General features: G+C 40.4%; 1 protein-coding gene across 4 annotated transcripts in view; it reads left to right on the forward strand.

Moving 5' to 3' along the window:
- Nucleotides 1-22,249, forward strand: part of CADM1 (cell adhesion molecule 1) — a 372,290-nt gene that overhangs the window by 301,389 nt on the left and 48,652 nt on the right. For all 4 annotated transcript variants that reach the window (XM_023558163.2, XM_023558164.2, XM_003418223.4 and 1 more), the window contains exons 2-5: nucleotides 655-801; nucleotides 2,797-2,949; nucleotides 10,824-10,961; nucleotides 13,514-13,672. In XM_023558163.2, the coding sequence (XP_023413931.2) occupies nucleotides 655-801; nucleotides 2,797-2,949; nucleotides 10,824-10,961; nucleotides 13,514-13,672 (597 nt within the window). The remainder of the gene's footprint in view (nucleotides 1-654; nucleotides 802-2,796; nucleotides 2,950-10,823; nucleotides 10,962-13,513; nucleotides 13,673-22,249) is intronic.

Below are 22,249 nucleotides of genomic sequence, written 5' to 3' on the forward strand. Positions count from 1 at the left end.
TTTTCTGTGAGGTGACCAAAATAGCTTAGCTCAAGGACACACAAGCTGAGGTTGACTATGTGTGTCTTCCTTACTCCATCTGTGTGAACATTAGGTCCTCACAGAAGCCCGTACTCTGGCCTTTCTACCCTCCCCAATACACCTACTCAAGGAGCCCTGTTGGCACAACTAGTTAAGTGCTTGGATGCTAACTGAAAGTTCAGCGATTTGAACCCACCAGCCACTCCTCGGGAGAAAAGACCCGGTGATCTGCTCCCTTCAATATTACAGCCTAGGAAACCCTATTGGGCGGTTTTACTCTGTCACATGGAGTCAGTGTGAGTCGGAATCAACTCTTCAGTACACAATAATGCCTACTCAAAAACCATGCCTACTCAACCACTACTAAATACCAGAGAAAGGAATCTTAGTGTTATAACTTTGGAGGGCGTGTCTTAGTCAGGCTTCAGTATGTTTTGTTCCTGGATCTATCTCAGATTAACAGACTTATTTCGTGAACGACAGAGAAAAGGTATTAGAGCCATATAAATTTTGCTACCTGTGTTCATTTCTAATATACTTCTTATTTCACTTTTTTGATTAATTTCCATCCCATTGACCAAAATTTAATGTATACAAAAAATTTTTTTCTGACCTTTTCCCTCTTCTATTAAGGTGATGGGCAGAATTTGTTTACAAAAGACGTGACAGTGATTGAGGGAGAAGTTGCAACCATCAGCTGCCAAGTGAATAAGAGTGACGACTCTGTGATTCAGCTCCTGAACCCCAACAGGCAGACCATTTATTTCAGGGACTTCAGGCGTAAGTTTCCATCCCTATGGGATTAGATGGCAATTTTTTTTTCCCTACATGTTGTCTTGATAAAGAGATTGCTAAAGCCCACCCCCCCCACCTTTTAATTTAATGTTGGATGCTTAAAGTTTAGTCAGCTCTTCAGAGGGAGGAAGAGACATGCAATCATAATCTTTCCACTTAATAGAAACCTTGAATGGTCCCTTTGAAAAGTAAGACAGTCTTCTTTTGCAATAGGAATTGATTGTAGTAATTCAAGGTGAATGGCAATTGAGTCCCAAATACTTAGCTGACACAAACAGCTCAAACAGGGTAAGGCAAGGAAAATACAGCATTCTGAAAGGGAATCTGTTTGGTTTGAAGAGTGAAATTTCCAAGGCAATCTGTGCCTATAGAGACAATGCCAAATTTCCTGTGATATCACCCCGGTCTCTGGTATGCGGAGGTGTCGGTATGGTTTCTTGCTAAAATCTTTCCACATAAGATATCACAAAAGCCAATAATCAAAACTAAATCATATATAATAGAAACGGTTCAGATGAGTGTCAGGGCTTGGCCAGAGCAAGCAGCAAGTCTTTTGACAAATTGTTATTCGAGAGCATCAGTATCTAATTGAAGTAGATGAGAAGCATGCCCCTTGCTGTCTGCTTGTCACCTTCTCCAGCACTTCACAATGTTCATGACCTGTGGAAACAGTCGATAAATCGAAGGAACATAAAGAGGATAAGGGAGGATAAAGAAGAGAAGGCAGCTTCTTTTTTCTTAAAACGAATTTGTGTCCTTATGTACTAAGCCAGTTTTTGCCAAAATTAATATAAGGACTTTAAAAGCAAACATTTAAAATAAATAAAAGCCCACCTACCTTGCTTTTGTGGTGATTCTGATTTCCTGCTTTATGCCTCATCAGTTCCTATTGTGAAGCTGAATGTAGTTAGAAAACTGTAGGGCAGGTTTAAGACCGCTGTAGATAGACCCTAGATCAAAGGAGCCCTGGTGGTACAGTGGTTAAAATGATTGACTGCTAACCAAAAGGTTGGTGGTTTGGAACCACTAGCTGCTCCAGGGGAGAAAGATGTGACAGTCTGCTTCCGTAGAGATTTATAGCCTTGGAAACCCTGTGGGGTCACTGTGAGTTGGAATCGACTCAATGTAATGGATTTGGGTAGACCCTGATCATATATGTTTGGTAGCTCCACCTCAAAATGAATCGTATCAAATACATTAAGATGCATCCAAGTTAAATAAAGTTATTTTGCTATTAAGGCTTTTAAATGATTTCTATTTTGCTTTTGACATTATTGTTTTTTCTTCCATAATTGGAAGCCACTGTTTTTGGTTTTTAAGGCCTCAGATTTTTATAGGCTCTTAAAAAGCTCGTAGGCCCTGGTCACAACCTGCCCTTCCCTTCTGATTTCATTTTGCCCATCTCTGGTAGAAAATCTGAAACAATTTATGAATAAATGCTGAAAATTAACAGTCATTATCATTAAATTTGTGCGAGGGAGGGGGTGTATGTGTGTGCGCACGTATGCGTCCCCGTGTACGAGTTTCCTTTTGGACAGGGTAATTTGTCTACCCTACGGTAACTTGTCTACGGAAGTTCCTGGGCAGTGCAAAAGGTTAATGTGCTCAGCTGCTAACCGGAAGGTTAGAGGTTCGAGTCTACAGACCTCAGAAAAAAGGACTGGCAATCTGTTTCCAAAAAATCAGCCATTGAAAACCCTATGAGGCACAGATCTATTCTGACACACATGGGGTCACAGGAGTCAATATCAACTCCATTTCAACTGATCCTGGTACTGGTAATTTGTCTGCAATGCAGAAGCCCAAACAGTAATTCAAGAAGTACAAAGAAGGAGCCAGCAGGTGCAGAAAGTCTTAAAATAAATTCTTCCTACTCTGTAGCTGCCTTGCTAGTCATCTGACCTTTTCTCACCTGCACAGGGGAAATACACTGTCCATCACCTTTTTCACGTTCATTAACTCTTGTGTTTTGTTTCACAGCCTTGAAGGACAGCAGGTTTCAGTTGCTGAATTTTTCTAGCAGTGAACTCAAAGTGTCGTTGACAAATGTCTCCATTTCTGATGAAGGAAGATACTTTTGTCAGCTCTACACTGACCCCCCCCAGGAGAGTTACACCACAATTACTGTGCTGGGTAAGAAGTGCACTAGGAGCGGATACTGGGAAACTGAGTGCGGGTGGCCCATGCCACCAGTTGATTTCCTGTAGCAAGGAAAAGGTTAATGGTAAATTTTACTGTTCAAACTTGTTTTAGGAAGAATCCCCACCCATCTTGCTGAATTTTAAAAATAGCCTATTTTACCAAATGCTCTAAGGAAGGGCAATCAGCAGTCTTTATAGATTCCACCTGCTCTTGGGTTTCAAGCTTCAGAAGCAAAGATCAAGAGAATTTAGAGCCCTCAAATGAATCACTCACCATGTGAAATGTCATTGCTTCTAACTACTAGAATTTTTTCCCCCCTTCTGTGTAGGAGAGGGGGGTGTTGGGCTGCACATCTGTACCCTATGGCAGAGCTGAGTTCTGAAATCTGTTTCGTTATTTTTTTCTTCTGAGTTGCATCCTCGTTTTAATATCATTTATGTCCTCTTCTTTGGCTTTACTTACTGCCGTGTCTATTGCTTATACACACTGTAGATGTTGCTGTAAAAATCCTACCCCATGAACACATACTGTGCCACAAATTGCAACCACTGGGCATAAAAGAGTTAAGAGCTTCTAGGAAGAGAAGGCTGATAATAAGCACAGGACTCTGTTGACAGGCTGCTGGGTCTACCTCCAGTGAGTTGAATGTCTTCATTTGTGATCACCAGATTGTGATTTTCAGCAAAATCCCAGTAGCCAGGTTTCTATGCTTATGTTTTGATATAGTCAGCAAATATTCCTGTGTTGAAGGTAGTCTGAGTTAAGTCACCTTTTAGAAAAACATGGACTCCAGTGCATAACACTAGCTGATTGGGATTTCTGAAACTGAGTTCTCAAGGACATCTACTGTAGTGTGAGGCAAGATCTCTGATTTACACCTTCGGGAAGATGATGAATCAAAGTCTATTTGAGGCGGCAGACTGCAGCTTTTCGGTGTAATGATATGAAGATTAAAGAGGAAAGATAAATCTGAAGGACATTTATACTTGGTGTATATGAACATATATGTATTTATGGATGTACATATTGAGCTGCCGGCTCATTACTTTATTTAAACACAGCTGTAAAAGGGAAAATATTTTTTTATTCATTAAACTAAAACATGTCCCTGAAGCTTACAGATATACTCTTGATCAGAGGAATACTGGTTTGGTAAAGTTGTTTTTAAAGTCATTCTGTACCACTGCTTATGTGGCCTGTGTCATAACAATGGACAGCTTTCAGGTGTACGTGTTTGTCTCTAATTGCAATTTTAATCCACATTAGACCAGCAGAGATAAGGAGCATGGAATGTTTCACCGGGATGACTACCTTGGAGTTTCACAGATGTACCAAATTCACGAGCATGCATTTGAAGTTTTCTCTCCATCTGCTTTTGTACAAGTATTTGAAAACACTGCTCATTGTAGTAAGTCATTGGCTACATAGACTTCACATTGACCATCCATTGAGTTCTATAAACCAAATAACCTACCATCATTTATGGCCTTTCCTCAAGAGTGACAGCAATAAAAATGGAATATGTTGACAGTACTTTGAATTTTCAGAGTACTCTGCAACATAGACCTTTAAGTATTGATTGTCTTTATTTCACAGGAAAAAAATAATAGTAATAACAGAGGCAAGTCATCCTGCCCAGACTACAGAGCACTCAGTGAAAATCAAGAATCGGAATTGAAAACAGATCTCACTATTCTGTCACACAACCTTTGCATCTTCTAGTCCGGGTTGTTTTCAATTAAATCCTGAATGCTGCAGTTTCAAGGTTTTTTTTTTTTTTTTCTTTCCCTGAATGTGCACATCTTTTGTTTTCAGGAATATATCTGGCCATTGGCAAGCAGTTACTGCCTGTCAGTTTCTGGAGTCTGATACATTTATTCTCAGAACCACTGGACCGGACCGGTTTGACTATGAATATACCCTGTGCGTGGAGGAGGCATGCCAGCACTAGACTTTGGAGAGGCATTATGCCCATAATCTTTTTGGAGGTCTGATTATTCTAGAAGTAATAGGCTCCTTGCCTGTATTTCATAGAAGCATTAACTTAAGTATCCTTGAAAGTAATACTAGCACATGTTCTTTTTGCAGATATTATGCATTCATTTAATATTCTTTCCATTGTATTTACTCTAGGATTCCTTGACAGGGTAAAATTGTTGTAATCAGTGTTTGAGTCTTTCATACGCCAAAATCTGACAATTTCCACTGATACTCATACATGCAAACTTTTCTCATAAGGTCTGGCGATTCCAGGTACTATAACGAATGAAGAATGATGTATTAACATCTTCGTTGCTGTCTATGGTTTTCAGAAAAGGACTCCACGTGTGCTTACATGGCTGTCAAACTTCTTGATAGATCGAAGACGCTTGTTTTTAGTGCATGCATCTTTTAGTTTTTTGATGTATTCAGCAAAAATTGCAGCATAATTTGTAAGACATAGCGGTGGTATTTGTTAATGCTATCTGTGCCATCCTGTAGTTACTATTCTGTTTATTATCTTATCCATGTAAAAGCTGAAAACTTGCCTGTGATATTTTGTATGCAGTTGAGTGCCTTTTTGGATATTCATTAATGCCTTTCACTTAAGACAAGTTTGTTTCTTTCTCCAGAACATAATATAGGACACTCTTTATCCTAAGATTCATGAGATGAGATGAAGGAAAGCGAGAGCCACTATATTAAGATTCGTATAGTTACTGATAATAGTAGCTAATATTATTACAATTCTGTCCCTCTAAAATTAGTGTTCACTCTTCAGATTCCAGGAACAGGAGGACGTAATTATTTTAAAGGGTCTTGGAGTGAGATTTCACATACTGATCAGCTTTAAGTCTTGTCTTTTGTTGTAATTCCTGTGACCCATCTTGCTGATGTTTTTAAGTCTTGTAGGTGTAATGTTTATAATTAACACTTCTAGATTTGAGGTTAGCTTAGAAGAAACTTGTCATTGCTTCACTATTTTCTAGTGACTTCCTCTATGTGATTTTCATTCAGGTTCTCATCTATATGCACTTTTTACAAAATGTGCCTGTTTAGTGGACCATGTGTAAGTGTATTCACTGGTTAGCAACAGTTTTAATTCTTTTTTTTGTAAATGGATTTTTATACTTTACTAGCCCCTTTTGTATTCGAGTAGACGTTATTAAGTTAAAGGGAAATTGGGATACAATTAATAGTCCAAAATAAAGATTTTCTTGTCCAGGTCCCTTTTTTCAGAAAGACAGATTTAGATCACCTCAATTATATTTTCCAAAGCTTTTTGCTCTAAAAAAAAATCTTTGGGAATTCACTTTTATAACTGATACCAGTAAACCATTAAGAGTCTGATTTTATTTTACGTTTGTAAATCAAACAACTTCCGCTATACTTGCCCATTTCTTCTAATCTTAGCAAAGATCAGAATTACTGGGTATCACCAGGGAAAACTCTTTGTGGACTTGAAAGAAAAAGTTACGTGACTATCTCTTAGGATGCTTGTCTCAACAATATATGAATCCTTTATTTTTCTACACTGGGCATGCTTTCTAACACTTTTGAAGTTTTATACAAGTATACCTTAGCTACGAAATTAAAGATTATGTCAGCTATTCAGGAGACTAATCATAGGAACTAGCATTGATACAAGAATCTCTCTGAAGGGTTGCAGAACTTCATAGTTTATCTGTTCCCAAACTCCAAACCAAGCCCATTGCCATTGAGTAAATTCCAATTCCTAGTGACCCCATAGGACAGAGTAGAACTGCCCCATTAAGTTTCCAAGGAGCAGGTGGTGGATTGGAACTGCTGACCTTTTGGTTAGCACCACCAGGGCTCCCTATCTTTTGCAGTAGAGGACAGTTAACATGGATTACACCAAATAATAGGTAATCCAGATAAAGACCTATTTGCTGCTAATCAAAGCTCTCAGCTCCCAGACACAATCTGAAGGAGACATTGGTGAATTTTCCTCTGTTTTTATTTTTACCCGCTCCTTTTCACGCCCATACTTTGAACCAGCCAACATCATTGATAATGTGGAAAGAACACACCATCAACTTTATGACCACAGGGAGAGAATAAATACTGCCTCCACCAGGAAATATCACTGAAGATGAAGAGCTAGTGGGGCATAGGAGAGTCCCTGTGATGAGAGGAGCTAAGGTGTCTTCCCCGCATAAAAAGGGATAGAATGGAAGAAAGACACCCAGGAACACAGATAAAGGAAATACCTGACAGACTATATTTGAGGCTTAATTTCATTGAGACATGGCAGGGATACATGCTGGAATCTTTTCACCCTTGGTCTGTTCCCATCAGGAAGATTGCCAGAGTAACCATCAAGGCATTCTCCCAAAGTAATAACAGATAAACTGCGATCTGCTACATTCTGCTTTGCGCTGTTATGTAATGTCTTCCAGCAAATGGAACTCTTGTGTATTGCACTAGCTTTAGGTATTTCCTCTCTTCTCTGCCTTTACATCATATCCTATTAATTATGTTACTCAAATATATTTCTTTAAGATTATTTTTATCACTCTCTAAACCATACTGGGTATGGTTTGGGTGGTGCAGTGGTTAAGCACTCAGTTGCCAACCAAAAGGTCAGTGGTTGGAACCCACCACTGGGCTTTTCCTTGGGGAAGAAAAGACCTGGAGATCTCCTCCCATAAAGAATGCAGCCAAGGGACCCCTATGAAGTAGTGGTACTCTGTCATCCAGGGTTGCTATGAGTTGGAATCAACTTAACGGCACATCAAGAGCAATTTTTTTTTTTTTTTTTTTTTTGCCTGGACCTGGAAAAGAATTATTATTGTTTAACTTTCATTCCTAAATTTGTCGAGAGGACATTCCGAGCTCTTTTACTCTTTAGTTGTTTCCCTTTTTATCTCTTCTTCTTCTGTTTCTCCTAGTTTACCCAGGTCTTATTTTCTTTGGGTTTCGACAATCTTTTCTTCTGACACTTGGTCTAACAGTAGCATTTTCTTCATTATCCCTATTATACTGCACTGAGAATGCAGTGGTATTTGTTGATCCTAAGCATCGAATCTTTCTATATTTTCCATGTCAACCCTCTAGGTGCGTGTGATGAAAATCTGTAACATACCTGATTGTCATCTAGCAGGGATAAACTGCTTTAAGGAAATAGCTAGCTGAAGTCATCCCATTTGCTTTGTCACTACCTTTCTGTGTCCCTTAAAATCCTGGCAGATGTGTAGCTCCAAACTGGATGCTAAATTCTCTCTTGTTTTGCTTATTTTTCCTTAAAATGGAAGCTAGGGTAGTTCTTTGCCACGTTTAATGACTCATTTGGGCCATATCACATCAGCAGCACGCCTTTTTGAGCAAATGTGTTATTTTCCTTACACACAGGGGACAAAGGAGAGGCCCGCTTTTGCTTTGCTAGACGCATCCTTCCCACCACCACTGCTGAGAAACATGCAACAAATCGTTTGACTTTGCCTTTTCTATAGGAATTTTGAACTGCTCCAATTCAGTGTAAAAGTCTCCCTGTGGGCAGAATTTTCACACTGGACTAGAACAGTTGGAAATTCCAAATATGTAGTTTAATCCCATAATTTATTAAAGCAGTATCAGAGATTTATTATTCAACTTGATCATAAGGATGGCATGTTTATACATATTTAATTTCTTGTTTCTCTTCTGAATTGAGAAACTTATTAATCATAAGTCTCGGTACTGTCTTTGCTTATTTGTGGCGGTCAGAGCACGTATTTTTATATTCACTCTACTGAATTCACTATTCTTACTGATTTTTATTTCAAGAGACTCAGTGTTAAGGTAATGTTGCACCTTCTGTCAAGTTTCACTGTCAACTTGGTTTCATAAAAGATGACATACCTTCATCATCATCATCATCATCATGCTACATACTCTCAATTTGATATGCAGCATTTCATCCCCAGAATCTTTTATTTTGACCATTATAGTACATAGATATGCAATATGGAGCCCTGGTGGCATAGTGGTTGAGAGTTTCAGCTGCTAACTTAAAGGTTGGCAGTTCAAATCCACCAGCCACTCCTTGGAAACCCTATGGGGCACTTCTACTCTGTCCTTTAGGGTCGATTTCAGTCAGAATTGACTCAATGGCGATGAGTTTGTGTGCAATATGTTGAAAGAAGGGTAGTTTTAATTCTGATATGTAAATCTACTTGAAAATACTTGTCTTTTTTTTATCGTTGATTTCCAAAATTTGGAGCGTTGGACTTCAGCATATGGAAAATCCTGCAAATTAATTGGCATTTCCTGTATTGCTGCATCTTCCTGTCCAAAAGCCTTGATTACCACACCGTTCCATGGGAAGTCCGAATTGTATTCTGGATCTCTATGAATAATTTTAATTAAATAGAACTGGTTTGGGGATACAATATTTCTGTGTATGTTTATGGTGAGTGATTCTTTTAAGGACCCCAAGTTTTTGATCTTTGCTGGTTGGGTTTGGAATCTTTCATATGAGGATTGAAATCTAAGGGAAGGATTGAATTCAAGGAGAAATACTGCTTTCAGAGGCTTCCAGGTAAGGGAAATAATCTCAATAATGTGTGCTTCCCTTACTTTTATATCAACTTTCTAATCAATCTTGTAATTGATTAATAGCTAATCTAACATTGTTTTAACTTGTTGAACGATAACTTAGGAGTGGTAGACCGGTCATTTTGTAAGATAACTTAAGGAGAGAAATTCTAAATAAACAAGCTGATTTTTCATGACTAGCTTTACTTGGTATTGAGTTTGCCACTCTTTTATTTTTATCTCCTGTGGCGGTTTGTTTTCTTTTGTTTTTAATTTCCCATCAAGAATGTCCATTTTTTGTCCCCTTCGCAATAGCAGTGGTGCTTTTTACGGTATTTTTACAAAAATAATGCATGCCTTCTACATTTGTTTGCCAACTGCACCCTTTTTGTAAGTGTGCTATGCTAATTCTTTTTTACAGTAACAAATAAATTTGTGTGCCAGTACTTGCAAAAATACCTTGGGGGCAGTGCTGTTGGCAAACAAACATAGACAGCATTATTCATGTAAAAATACAGTTGTTGTTGTTAGGTGCTATCGAGTGAGTTCCAACTCATAGCAACCCTGTGTACAACAGAACAAACCACTGCCTGGTGCTGGACCATCCTCACAATCGTTGCTATACTTGAGCCTGTTGTTGCTGCCACTGTGTCAGTCCGTCTTGTTGAGGTTCTTCCTCTTTTTTGCTGACCCTCTACTTTACCAAGCATGATGTTCTTCTCCAGGGACTGGTTCCTCATAATAATATGTCCAAAGTATATGAAATGAAGTCTTGCCATCCTTGCTTCCAAGGAACATGCATTCCGGCTGTGCTTCTTCTGAGACAGACTTGTTTGTTCTTCTGGCAGTCCAGGGGATATTCAATATTTTTCACCAACACCATAATTCAAAGGCATCAATTCTTCTTCAGTTTTCCTTATTCATTGTCCAGATTTCACATGCATGTGAGGCATTTGAAAATACCATAGCTTGGATCAGGCACACCTTAGTTCTCAGGTGACATCTTTGCTTTCTAATGCTTTAAAGAGGTCTTTTGCAGCAGATTTGCCCAATGCAATACATCATTTCCTTTTTTTGACTGCTGCTTCCATGGGCGTTGATCGTGGATCCAAGTACAATGAAATCGTTGACAACTTCAATCTTTTCTCCATTTATCATGATGTTGCTTATTTGTCCAGTTGTGAGGATTTTTGTTTTCTTTATGTTGAGGTATAATCCATACTGTAGTTTTTGATCTTCATCAAATGACAAACTGACAGAAGAGTGGTGGAAAAATACGGCACTAATGAATAAGAGAATATATCCAGAAATAGATTCTGTGTTTAAAAGCACATGTGTTTAATTTGTAGTCCCACCACGTAATCTGATGATCGATATCCAGAAAGACACTGCAGTGGAAGGCGAGGAGATTGAAGTCAACTGCACTGCCATGGCCAGCAAACCAGCCACAACTATCAGATGGTTCAAAGGGAACACGGAGCTAAAAGGTGAGGTGCAAATTGCCCTGTATTATAGTTGGTCAGCAGTTGATTTTAGCAGGAATATACCTTTGTGGGTTTTTTTGTTTGTTTGTTTTATACCTTTGTGGAAATTAAAGACACTGCAAAACATGCCCCTGAAATGAAGGTATCATTTAGATATAGTTTATAATCAGTTACTAAATACTTGTAAAGCCAAAGCATAACAGCCTTCTGTTGTTTTAACTCACATCCTCATTCTGTGGCTTGAGGGGTCATGGTGATATCTGTTGCTAGACTTTTACTCAGATGTCCAGAAAAAGGAGCCCTGGTGGTATAGTGGTTAAGAGCAACAGCTGCTAACCATGAGCAAATGTGTTATTTTCCTTATACACAGGGAACAAAGGAGAGGCCCACTTTTGCTTTGCTTGGAAGCCCTCTGGGGCAGTTCTATGCTGTCCTGTAGGGTCACTGTGAATTTGAATTGACTTGATGTTTTTCTTGTTTGTTTGTTTTGGTATCCAGAAGGAACTCAGCCTGTAAACTAGAACACTTCAAGCCAAGATCTACTGTTAGAGGCATCCTCTGAGCTCAGGCTCCCCATGTCTGTACCTTCCATTACTTTTACCTGTATTATGCGGGTAGCCCAGGACAAGTCAGAACCCCGAATTCTCATGTTAGACATTTTTTAAATTTTATATAAGTCTTTCATGTGGGAAATCCCAACATCAGTTACACTGTCAGCTGTGTTGGGTACATGCTGTCCTACATGGGTGGTTGTGCTAAGGCATTAATAGTGTTATCTTAATTTTTAATTTGCCGGGGCCACCTCTCTTATGTAAACTGTAATTCATCCACTCCTGTTCAGCTGCCTGTTCTTTTGCAGAGTTTCTGGTTTTGTGAGGGTAGCACAGGCTGCTCCAGCTGTCTCCCCCTCAGTACTCGGCACCCCAGGCTGGAGTGCTGGCTTCTCCAATACTGGCTGCCTTTGCTGTGGCATTGGACCGGGGTATACAGCCTATACCCTCGTGGACCCTTTGTTGTCAGTTATCTTAAGCTCCTCATGTGAGTCAACATTCAGATTCCCTTCCTCCCCTCACCCCAAGGCTGCCCTGCATGTAGTACCCTGGACGAAGGTCTGCTCTGGTTATTTGACAGAAACGGTCAGAATAAAACAAACTCTTTTTATGTAAGCATGGACTTAAAAGCCAGACTGCTTGGGTTTGAATCCCGCCTTCACTGTTCAATAGCAATTTGACCTTGCTCCAAATTCCTCTTACTGGGGATTAAAAAAAAAAACAAACCAAACCCGTTGCCATCAAGTCGATTCCAATGCATAGCAGCCCTATAGGACAGAGTAGAACTGCCTCACAGAGTTTTCAAGGAGCACCTGGTGGATTCGAACTGCCAGCCTTTTTTGGTTGGCAGCCACAGCACTTAACTGGTATACCACCAGCATTTCCCTAAATCGGGATGGATAATTTAGGTATTACATACCTAATAAGGTTCTTATGAGGATGAAATGAATGAATATTGGAAAGCATTTAGATAAAACCTGGGCCAAGGCAAGTATGTGCCTGTTAAATACAGAGAGTGCCAGGAAGAAAAGAAGGCAGCCTCGTAGAAAGGGGATAGAAATCTAGAACTAGAAACAAATCTGTATGTAACAGTTTAAATTTCAAAAAGCTTGCTCTATTTTAATCTCCTATTCCCTAGGTATGGTTTTGGAAGGGAAGAGTTTCCCATTTCCCCTCTGCTTTTCTGTCTAAGTGAACTGAGCCGTTAAACGTGTACCGATAAGGACAAAACATTAAAAGAAAGTTAAAGGTGCGCCACGTCCCAGGGAGTGCTGAGTTTAAGAAAGGGGCTGCCTGCCTTGGCCTATTCATTCTATCCAGAAGCCTGTGCCCTCCTTTTCTGGGTGTTCTTGGAAGTGTCTGCCATCTGGCCTGAAGCCCTGTATCTTACTTTGCTCTAACCCACTGCCACTGCATCTTTGTGGTCTTCCAGAAATCTCAGAGTTGACACATTTCAATTACAATTTCAATCATGGGTTAAACCCATTTAGTTACTTTCCCTCTTAATTGTTGATGATGAGGGTGGGAAAGGGGGGTTGTTTATATCTTTACTGCTGATTGAATTACTTGGGGGATTTGGATGAGGTCCTGGAATTTTTAAACCACATGACAGCCTAGTAGAAGTTGCAAGTTCAGATGGTTGTAGGGGTGAAAGACTTTTCTTTGCCTCCTGCTCAATGCCTTGAGCAGTCGGATGTCAAAATGGTTCAAGTTTCACCTGACCTTTTTTGTGGTAGGTCTTAAGATATAAGAAGCATATGTAATATTTAAATAAAAACGTATTATTTGAGATTGAAATAGGCTAAATGCTATCCTGCAAGATTAAAAATAGCAAATAAAAGAAAATTATCATTTTATGAGTCATCTCTACGCATTACTCTTATCCCAAATGGCTTCCAACTTATTTGTAAAAATAGCAGTGTTGGGGGTTGGGGGCAGAATGTAAAAACACAACGATGGAAATTCACTCAGCTCTGGTTTCTTTGTGTGTTTTCTGTCTGCCAGGCAAATCGGAGGTGGAAGAGTGGTCAGACATGTACACTGTGACTAGTCAGCTGATGCTGAAGGTGCATAAGGAAGATGATGGGGTCCCTGTGATCTGCCAGGTGGAGCACCCTGCAGTCACCGGAAACTTGCAGACCCAGCGGTATCTAGAAGTACAGTGTAAGTACCTGCGTATTCTTCTGAAGGCATAAAGCAACAGCTGCCTAAAATGCTTCCGAAGCCGTTTATTGGATGCACACGTTTTATATAATACAGATGGAATTTATATCTTGTCTTGGTAGAAAAATAATGAAAGAGTTGGGATTAAATAAAGATGTTTCCCTGAAATATTGTCATATTACAGAGTGCCAATGAGGATTTTGAAAATACTATGTTTAACCCAAACGTAAAACTTTAAAATGATTCCAGTCTGTTCTAGCACATGACTTAATTAATTTTTATGAATATAGGCTGTCATAATTTCTATGCCAATGTCAAAATCTAGAGTACTTCTTCTCCTTTTTAACCCTGTCATAAGCACTGAATTTTCTTATAGAGGGGATTTTATTCCCATTCTACATCAGCATTTTCTTTTAAATTGCCTGATTTCTTCAACTTTTAACTTAAATTATAGCAATGAGTTTAAAGTCACAATTTTTGGCATCGGGGCCACAATCTTGATAGCTCCATCAGTAAAAGCCAGGTGGTGGTAAATGAGGTTATTTCCCCACTCTGTCCTGTGAACTAAAAACATACACCCCATCTTCTCCTTCGGGATCCTTCCTGCCTGGGAGACAAAAATCTGTTTTCTGCACAAAACTGTCCTCGCCCCAAAGTCGTGGCTAAATAGCCAGGTTCTCACTTCTTACCAAAAGGCTTCTGTACCTTGGCCTCTGAAACATCCCAGGTGATATCTGACTGTGAACAGTACAAGTGAAGATAGGACAAGAGTTTGGTTGGGATGTAATGGTTGGGTGTCTGATGAAGGAAAAGCGTTGCCTTCTGTGAATCTAGTATTTGTGTCTGAGGACTGCCCTGACAATTAGCACAGACTTGGTGGTTCACAACAAAAGTACGTTAAGTCCAAAATCAAGGTGTCTGCAGGGCTGCGCCCCCTCCAGAGGGCTAGGGGAAATTCCATTCCTTGCCTCTTCCAGCGTCTGGTGGCTCCAGGCGTTCCTTGGCTTGTGCTGTTAACTCCAATCCCTGCCTCTGTCTTCAACTGGCCTTCTCCTCCTTCTCCCTGTGTTTCTATTTTCTGTGTATCTAAGAACATTTGACGTTGGATTTAGGATAGTCCAGGCCGAGCTCATCTCGAGATACTTAATGACATCCGAAAAGGCCCTTTTTCTAAATAGGTCACACTCACAGGGGTTAAGACGTGGACATGTCTTTTGGGGGCAGTCAGTGGACTCGCCACGGTCCTTATCACGTGTTCAAATTGCCTGAGCAAAACAGAGGGCAGAGAAGGTTATAAAAAGTTACTTGTAAGAGACCATCCCATTCCAACCTTTTCTTACTGTGTGAGCTTGGCTCAATTTAACATTACATAATGCAGGTTTTTCTTGTTAATTCATTTCATCTATTTAATTTTGTAGCTTCATTATGGGCATCATGCTTATAATTTTCGTATCTCTAAAACTATTGTGGTGTAATGTCCCTATAATGGGAAAACAGAAATGATCAGATATTATCTAAGTTGGCAGATAGTAGATTTCTTGTGACTTTGTTAATAGGTAATTCGTTTAAGCAAACTTAATATCCATTAACTTTCCTTGTAGAGGCCCATTAGCTTTAATAATACATTAGTTCTTTCGTGAGACCTGAGTAGATGTCTTCCCAGCTCCCGCCCCTGAATTCTTTTTAGTAGTTTGCCAGACTATCTTCTAGATGGAATATAGTCCCACCCACCTACAAAATTATACTCACCCCCAAATGCAAAATATTTCAGGTGCCGTACCTCCTACCCCTTGAAAAACTTGATAATGATCCTTAGAAGCTTTGTCTTCTAGATTCTGTAGATTCAAGTGAGATTTGTCCTTCCAAGAAAAGGAATAAAGCTCCATATCTGAATTCATTTGACTCCAGCCTCACAAAGCACTACTAGCACTTAATTGCTGGAAAGTGACTCTAATACCTTCCGAAAGTAAGGGCTCACCTATCGATCATTTTAAACTTTAATATGCCACCTTTTTATGGGAGACTCTGTTCCTTTATCCAACTTAAGCCACACAAACGCTTTATCCTTTATTTTCCATTCTTTGGAATATATTTAAGGGAAAAAAAGTTTTTACATTAAAGGTTAAGAATTATGAAGTGTTATATTCATGTAATGGAGTCCCTGGGTGGTGCAAACAGGTAACACACTCAGCTGCCAACCAAAAGAGTGGAGGGTTGAATCCACCCGGAGGCACCTTAGAAGAAAGGCCTGGCAGTCTATTTCTGAAAAAGCAACGGTAGAAAACCCTGTGGAGCGCAGTTCTACTCTGCCATGCATGGGGTTGCCATGAGTCAGAACTGACTAGACAGCAACTTGTTTCAACTGGTATGTTAATCTCGATAGGAATTTTCTAAAGAAAGTCACTAGACAGTTCACTACCCTCTGTTCCTGGGGCACTACTCAAAGCTTTGCAGAGTCAGCCAGGAATTCCGTAAGTAGCTTCTTGTAACACGATTAGAATTCTCTACATCATTTCCTACCAGTTTTGCTTTCCTTGAATACCAGTAGCTACACGAGGACAAAAGGCCTTATGCCTCAAACACTCAGTCATTGGGCCCTAAGGCTTTATTAGTCATTGGCCAGTGGCAGCGATGGCTCAAGTCCATTCTGTCCAAGAAACAGACAAGCAGCACCATATCTCGAGGGCCATGAGGAAAGAATAGATGCTTGAATGTGTGAGCTTCTTAGAATAATTTGTTCAGTAGCTTATCTGCATGGTTGTTGAATTATTTTGAATACCCTGTGAGGAGTAATGTTAGACCCATGTTTTTTTAATCGACCTAAACCCTTGAAATCAGCAGTTCTTAACATTTTGGGGGTCATTGACCCCTTTAAAAATCCTTTAATAAGTTAGACCTGGAAAAGAAGAATAAAATTACATATTCACCACCACGTGTTCCTTACAACAGAACTAAGACCTATGTAATAAAAATACCTATAAAATTGTGAGTTTTATTCTGCATCCCACTTTGAAATGTGGCGTCTGGGGTCTTAAATGCTAATAAGCAGCCATCTAAGATGCATCAATTGGTCTCAACCCACCTGGATCAAAGGAGAATGAAGAACACCAAGGTCACACGATAACTATGAGCCCAAGAGACAGAAAGGGCCACATGAACCAGAGACTTAAATCACATCATCCTGAGACCAGAAGAACTAGATGGTGCCCGGCCACAACCGATGACTGCCCTGTCAGGGAGCACAACAGAGAACCCCTGAGGGAGCAGGAGATCAGTGAGATGCAGACCCCAAATTCTCATAAAAAGACCAGACTTAATGGTCTGACTGAGACTAGAGGAATCCCGGCAGTCATGGTCCCCAAACCTTCTGTTGGCCCAGGACAGGAACCATTCCCGAAGACAACTCATCAGACATGGAAGGGACTGGACAATGGGTTGGAGAGAGATGCTGACGAAGAGTGAGCTACTTGTATCAGATGGACACTTGAGACTGTGTTGGCATCTTCTGTCTGGACGGGAGATAGGAGGGTAGAGAAGGTTAGAAACTGGCAAAATTGTCACGAAAGGAGAGACTGGAAGGAGGGAGCGGGCTGACTCATTAGGGGGAGAGTAAGTGGGAGTATGGAGTAAGGTGTATATAAGCTTATATGTGACAGACTGACTTGATTTGTAAACGTTCATTTAAAGCTCAATAAAAATTATTTTTAAAAAATTGTGAGTGTTATGTACATATGTCTAATATACATGTAAATAAGTACGCAACTCCTTTTTTTTATTATCCTTTCTTTTGCTACCTAAAAAGATTTCTTATACAATCAGTGATAAATATGAGTTTATTGTCAGGAAATACTGAGTTCCTCATGGCCCTCAAATTAAGAATTGCTAAGCTCTGGGTGAATAATACCCCCTTGGAGAATTGGGATTGATTTTGCTTATTTGGTTTAACCCTGGCCCATTTTGCTAAATGTAGGTTTACGGAAACCTCTGTCTACCCCACCTAAGACAAATGGATGTCAGCCAGTACATGCAAACAGTTAAACAGCAGATAATGGGTTTGAATTCCCTATAAATTATGCCCTCTTAAAAAATACTTTTAAAATGGAAATGAAATAAAGAAAACCTGCATCATGTGCCATTAAATATTTTATTTTAAATATGACAAGGGAAAAAGATAAAATTAAGAGAAGAGTTATTCTTCTTTCCTTGAAATGGAGTGCTGCCATATTGCATAGAAGACAAGGCTTGAGCTACAACTTGTAATTGCTTTTGTCTTGTGGATTTAAATCCTGATTAATTGAACACAGAAATTTGCAGTGTTTGTTAGGACCCCTATTTGTGGTACCAAGAGAAATTGTTGTGCCCACCTATGTGAAATATCAGCCAGATGTGTATGCTGTCATACTTTTTAATAATCCTTAAGTTTGGGGTGAGTACAGATATGAATCGTGTAGTCTGCATTGAAGTGATTAACATCAATGTAATTTATCATCTGGAGATTTCTGAACATAAATAAATGAGTTGTTTTGTTCAGCAAGGTGGTGTCCCTTCAGAATCAGTGAATTAAAGTCCTCCCCTACCCCTTTTTTTTATTATAAATATGAAAGGCATCATAATCAGCCAAGTGTTCGGTTATTTGATTTTCTGGGGCATTAGACGCTCTTGTTTGTGACATTTCCCTGTTGGGTGCTCGTTTGCAAGCTCATTAATAAGGTTTTCTCATAGGAGCATTGCAGGGAATAAAGAAAGTACAGTAGGGCTCTTAGTTCTCCAGCTTTCATTCTGAGACCCAGCAAGGAGATGGCAGCAGTATGCAGTTAAATGTTTAAAACAGAAAATAATTCTGCTTGCGAGCTGGAATTCAGAGCTCTCTTCCCTTCGATGTTGTGCAGAAACAGTTTGGCTTTTTCATGTTCTGAGCTATGTGACCCTGAACTCTTTTCTGTGTATTTTTTTTTCCTTCGAATGTCTGTTTATGTCGTATTGCCCGAATTTACAACATGGTTGATTATAGCCGAGTGTGGTACAGTCGTAGCACGATGAGTGGAGCTTCAGATCTGAGGAAATATCCTCTCGGCAAATCAAAGCCTGTTTAAACGAGAACAGTTCACCGTCTGAGCATTAAAAGAAAACTGCCCAAATAGCATCAAGGTGGCAACACATAGCGACATAAGCTGGGAATCCAAAGGAGAGCTTTGACCCTCAGTGTGGAATTCAGCTAGCTGTGCCAGAGGGGGAAGAGCCTGACGCTGGACAGAGCCAGGCGTGAAGCTCTTGAATTACTGCAGCATTTCTTTTGCTTTCACCCATTACGGCTTTGCTCCTTAAAATGCTTTTCCCCAAATCCTCATTTTGTGAGGGTTTTGTGTGTGGGCCTATTTAAAAAAAAAAAAAAAAAAAACTTAAGAGATGAATTTGAAAGGGAGAATGAAAACAAAGACTCTAGAAATGGATGTTCGAATGCCTTCCCTGCTCTCATCATCACCTGACAGTTCATCGTGTCTGTGGGAATCATTTTCAAAATGAGTTTTATTGACTCGATGTCGCCAGGTATTTTATCCATCCATATTCCTGTTCATTCAAGGTCCAGAGAAAGCTAGATTTTTTTTTTTCTTTCATCCCCTCAATTGGGGGAAAATTTGGCACTGACGAGATGATCAAAACCCGTCCCTTATCTGTGCCAAAATACATGTGTCTCTGGTATCAGTAGTGCCCTGCAGTGAGCTCAGGAAGTTTTTCCTGGAAATGAGGAAATCTCCCCTGTTTGGAGTGGAGGCTAAGACTTAGTTTCCAAGAGCAGCTCCTGTATTATGTCTTCTCCCCTATCGGTTCTGCTCCCTACTTGTACTGTATTCTTCAAAGCACGATAGCGGGCGTTTTCAGATTTGGTCTGTTTCCTCTGATCGCCAGTCTCCGTTTTTACAGAATACGCTCTTCCTCCCACTCTCCCTTTCTTTGATTTATTTATTTTTAAGCAGTGGATTGCATTTCAGGGAAGGCATTTCAGTATTTCTTATTCCTTGTGAGACATAATCAAGGCATGGAGACCCCCTGATTCAAATTAATTTTTTAACCTTTTTTTTTTTTTTTGTATTAACACAAAATAGTGGCAGTCCCAGGTTCCTGATAGTATTAACTCTGTAGATTGTTAGTGTTGCGTTCTGCTGTGCCAAAGGGGCAGGCAGCTAAGGAACTAATATACAGAATACAAAGAGTGAATGTTGGCCAAGTTCCTTGTGAGCGAAACTTGAATAAGGGAATTAAGGGAAAAAAGCCTTTGTCATATATGTCTTCTGCGGGCACACCTAGTGGAAAGAGGCTTCTTTTACTATAGATGGTCGCCCCACATCTAACTGTCTGACCTAATGTATTTGTAAAAGATGTGTCTGTGTCACTGTTTCATTGCACACTTACATAATGAAACTCGTCTTCTAATGTGCACTCTTCACATAATAGTTTTTAACTCAAGGTCAAATTCGGATTCTGTGGAAGGTTAAATGGTTGTAAAGCTGGCATCTGCAAGGAATGATCAAACAACAGCCTTGAGATACCACCTTGAGGGACACCAGAAAGGCTAAGTAAATGCCGTGAAATGGAAGTGCATAAACTAGAATACCGAGGCCAAACCTCAGATTTGAGGAGCTGGGCTGACCGTCCAAAAGAGAAACAGTTGTATTTTGGGATGAGGACTAAAATGGATTCACAGTCCAATTTTTTCTTCGGTAGCAGAGCAGAGAGTAGAAGTCCATGCCGCAATATTTATCTACTTTCTCATTCATTCATTCGTTCATTTATTCACTCAGTCAATAGGTATTGAATGCTTTCTATGTGTCAGGTACTGTTCTAGGCACCAGGGAAACAAAAAAAAAAAAGAAACTTGTTACCTACAGAGCTAACATTCTTGTGCAGAAAATCTTGATATCTGGATTTTTTTACCCAGCATTTGCTTTCAAATTTTGAAGATTTCCTAAAAATATGGGAGAGTGCTGTGTGAGTGAGCATATACCCCATTTAAAAGGCATTGGGAACATAACTTTATGCCACAACATCACAGAAAAAAAAAAAAATTGATTCTGTCGGGTAAACAGTAATTTTAATATCCAAAAAGCTACTTGCAAGTTGCAACAAGAGGAAATTGCCTTCTAGTGTAGTGAGTGGCACATGCTCTTTGGTGCCACATCAGTCCCACCAGATTTGGCTCATCCCACTCATAATAGCTCAGCCTTCCTTTAGAAGTGCAGCTTAAGTGCTACGATTCATACAACAGATGTAGCAGCAGGAGGTCCTTCACCTTGCAAACAAACAAAATAAGCAGCAGTGAAAATTATTCATGAATGTATTATGACAATAGAAAGCAAAGCTTTGGAAGATGTTCTCTTTCAGTCCTCCGAAAGCCCCTTCTGACTGTTCTCTAACCAGTCCCAGTCACCTCGTGTTGTGACAAAGCTGTCCTCTCCCAACAGCCATATTGTAGGGGTTGAATCCTACTTTGAGCTCAAGCAGCCCCTGCCCCTCACCGCATCTCAGGTTAATCTTCACATTATCATCCCACTCTATGATTGACAAGACTCTTCAATCAGTCCTTCCTCACTGGGATGCATGGGTTCTGACCCAAACCCTCTCCCCAGCCATTCTGGGCCCGCACTGCCCTTGAGTTCTTCCTGGTAGGGCCTGAAACGATTACCCTGTGGTCCATTGGCATCAAATCTCACTCAAACCAGTGATTCAGAATATTGGATGAAACCTAAGTAAGGAACCTGAAAAGCTTACACCCTAGGAACAGATTTGCACTCAAGCCCTCGGACCAGTGCGCAGTTAGCACATTAAGGAGCATTCTCTGATTCAGAAGCTCGGAAAGAAAGGGAAGGTGGCCAGAGCCCCCAGGGTAATGGGTCTCCGGCCTGGATAGGGAGGGCTCCCATCTCAGCTCTCAGCTCTCCTCTATGGTGCATGGAAAGGGTGATATTCTGGTTGAAAGGGAAGGTGGCCAGAGCCCCCAGGGTAATGGGTCTCCGGCCTGGATAGGGAGGGCTCCCATCTCAGCTCTCAGCTCTCCTCTATGGTGCATGGAAAGGGTGATATCCTGGTTGAAAGGGAAGGTGGCCAGAGCCCCCAGGGTAATGGGTCTCCGGCCTGGATAGGGAGGGCTCCCATCTCAGCTCTCAGCTCTCCTCTATGGTGCATGGAAAGGGTGATATCCCGGTTGAAAGGGAAGGTGGCCAGAGCCCCCAGGGTAATGGGTCTCTGGCCTGGATAGGGAGGGCTCCCATCTCAGCTCTCAGCTCTCCTCTATGGTGCATGGAAAGGGTGATATCCCGGTTGAAAGGGAAGGTGGCCAGAGCCCCCAGGGTAATGGGTCTCTGGCCTGGATAGGGAGGGCTCCCATCTCAGCTCTCAGCTCTCCTCTATGGTGCATGGAAAGGGTGATATCCCGGTTGAAAGGAAACTGCAGCCTGCAAGGTACCTTTTTTAAAAAAATAATAATAATAATTTTAAAGACCTGATACTGTAGTGTTGTGATCTAGAAAGAAGGAGACTATGACTTTTCATTTACATAGGAAATTGAAATACAGGTTACAG

The sequence above is a fragment of the Loxodonta africana genome, chromosome 15, assembly GCF_030014295.1.
Source record: "Loxodonta africana isolate mLoxAfr1 chromosome 15, mLoxAfr1.hap2, whole genome shotgun sequence".
Lineage (NCBI taxonomy): Eukaryota > Metazoa > Chordata > Mammalia > Proboscidea > Elephantidae > Loxodonta > Loxodonta africana.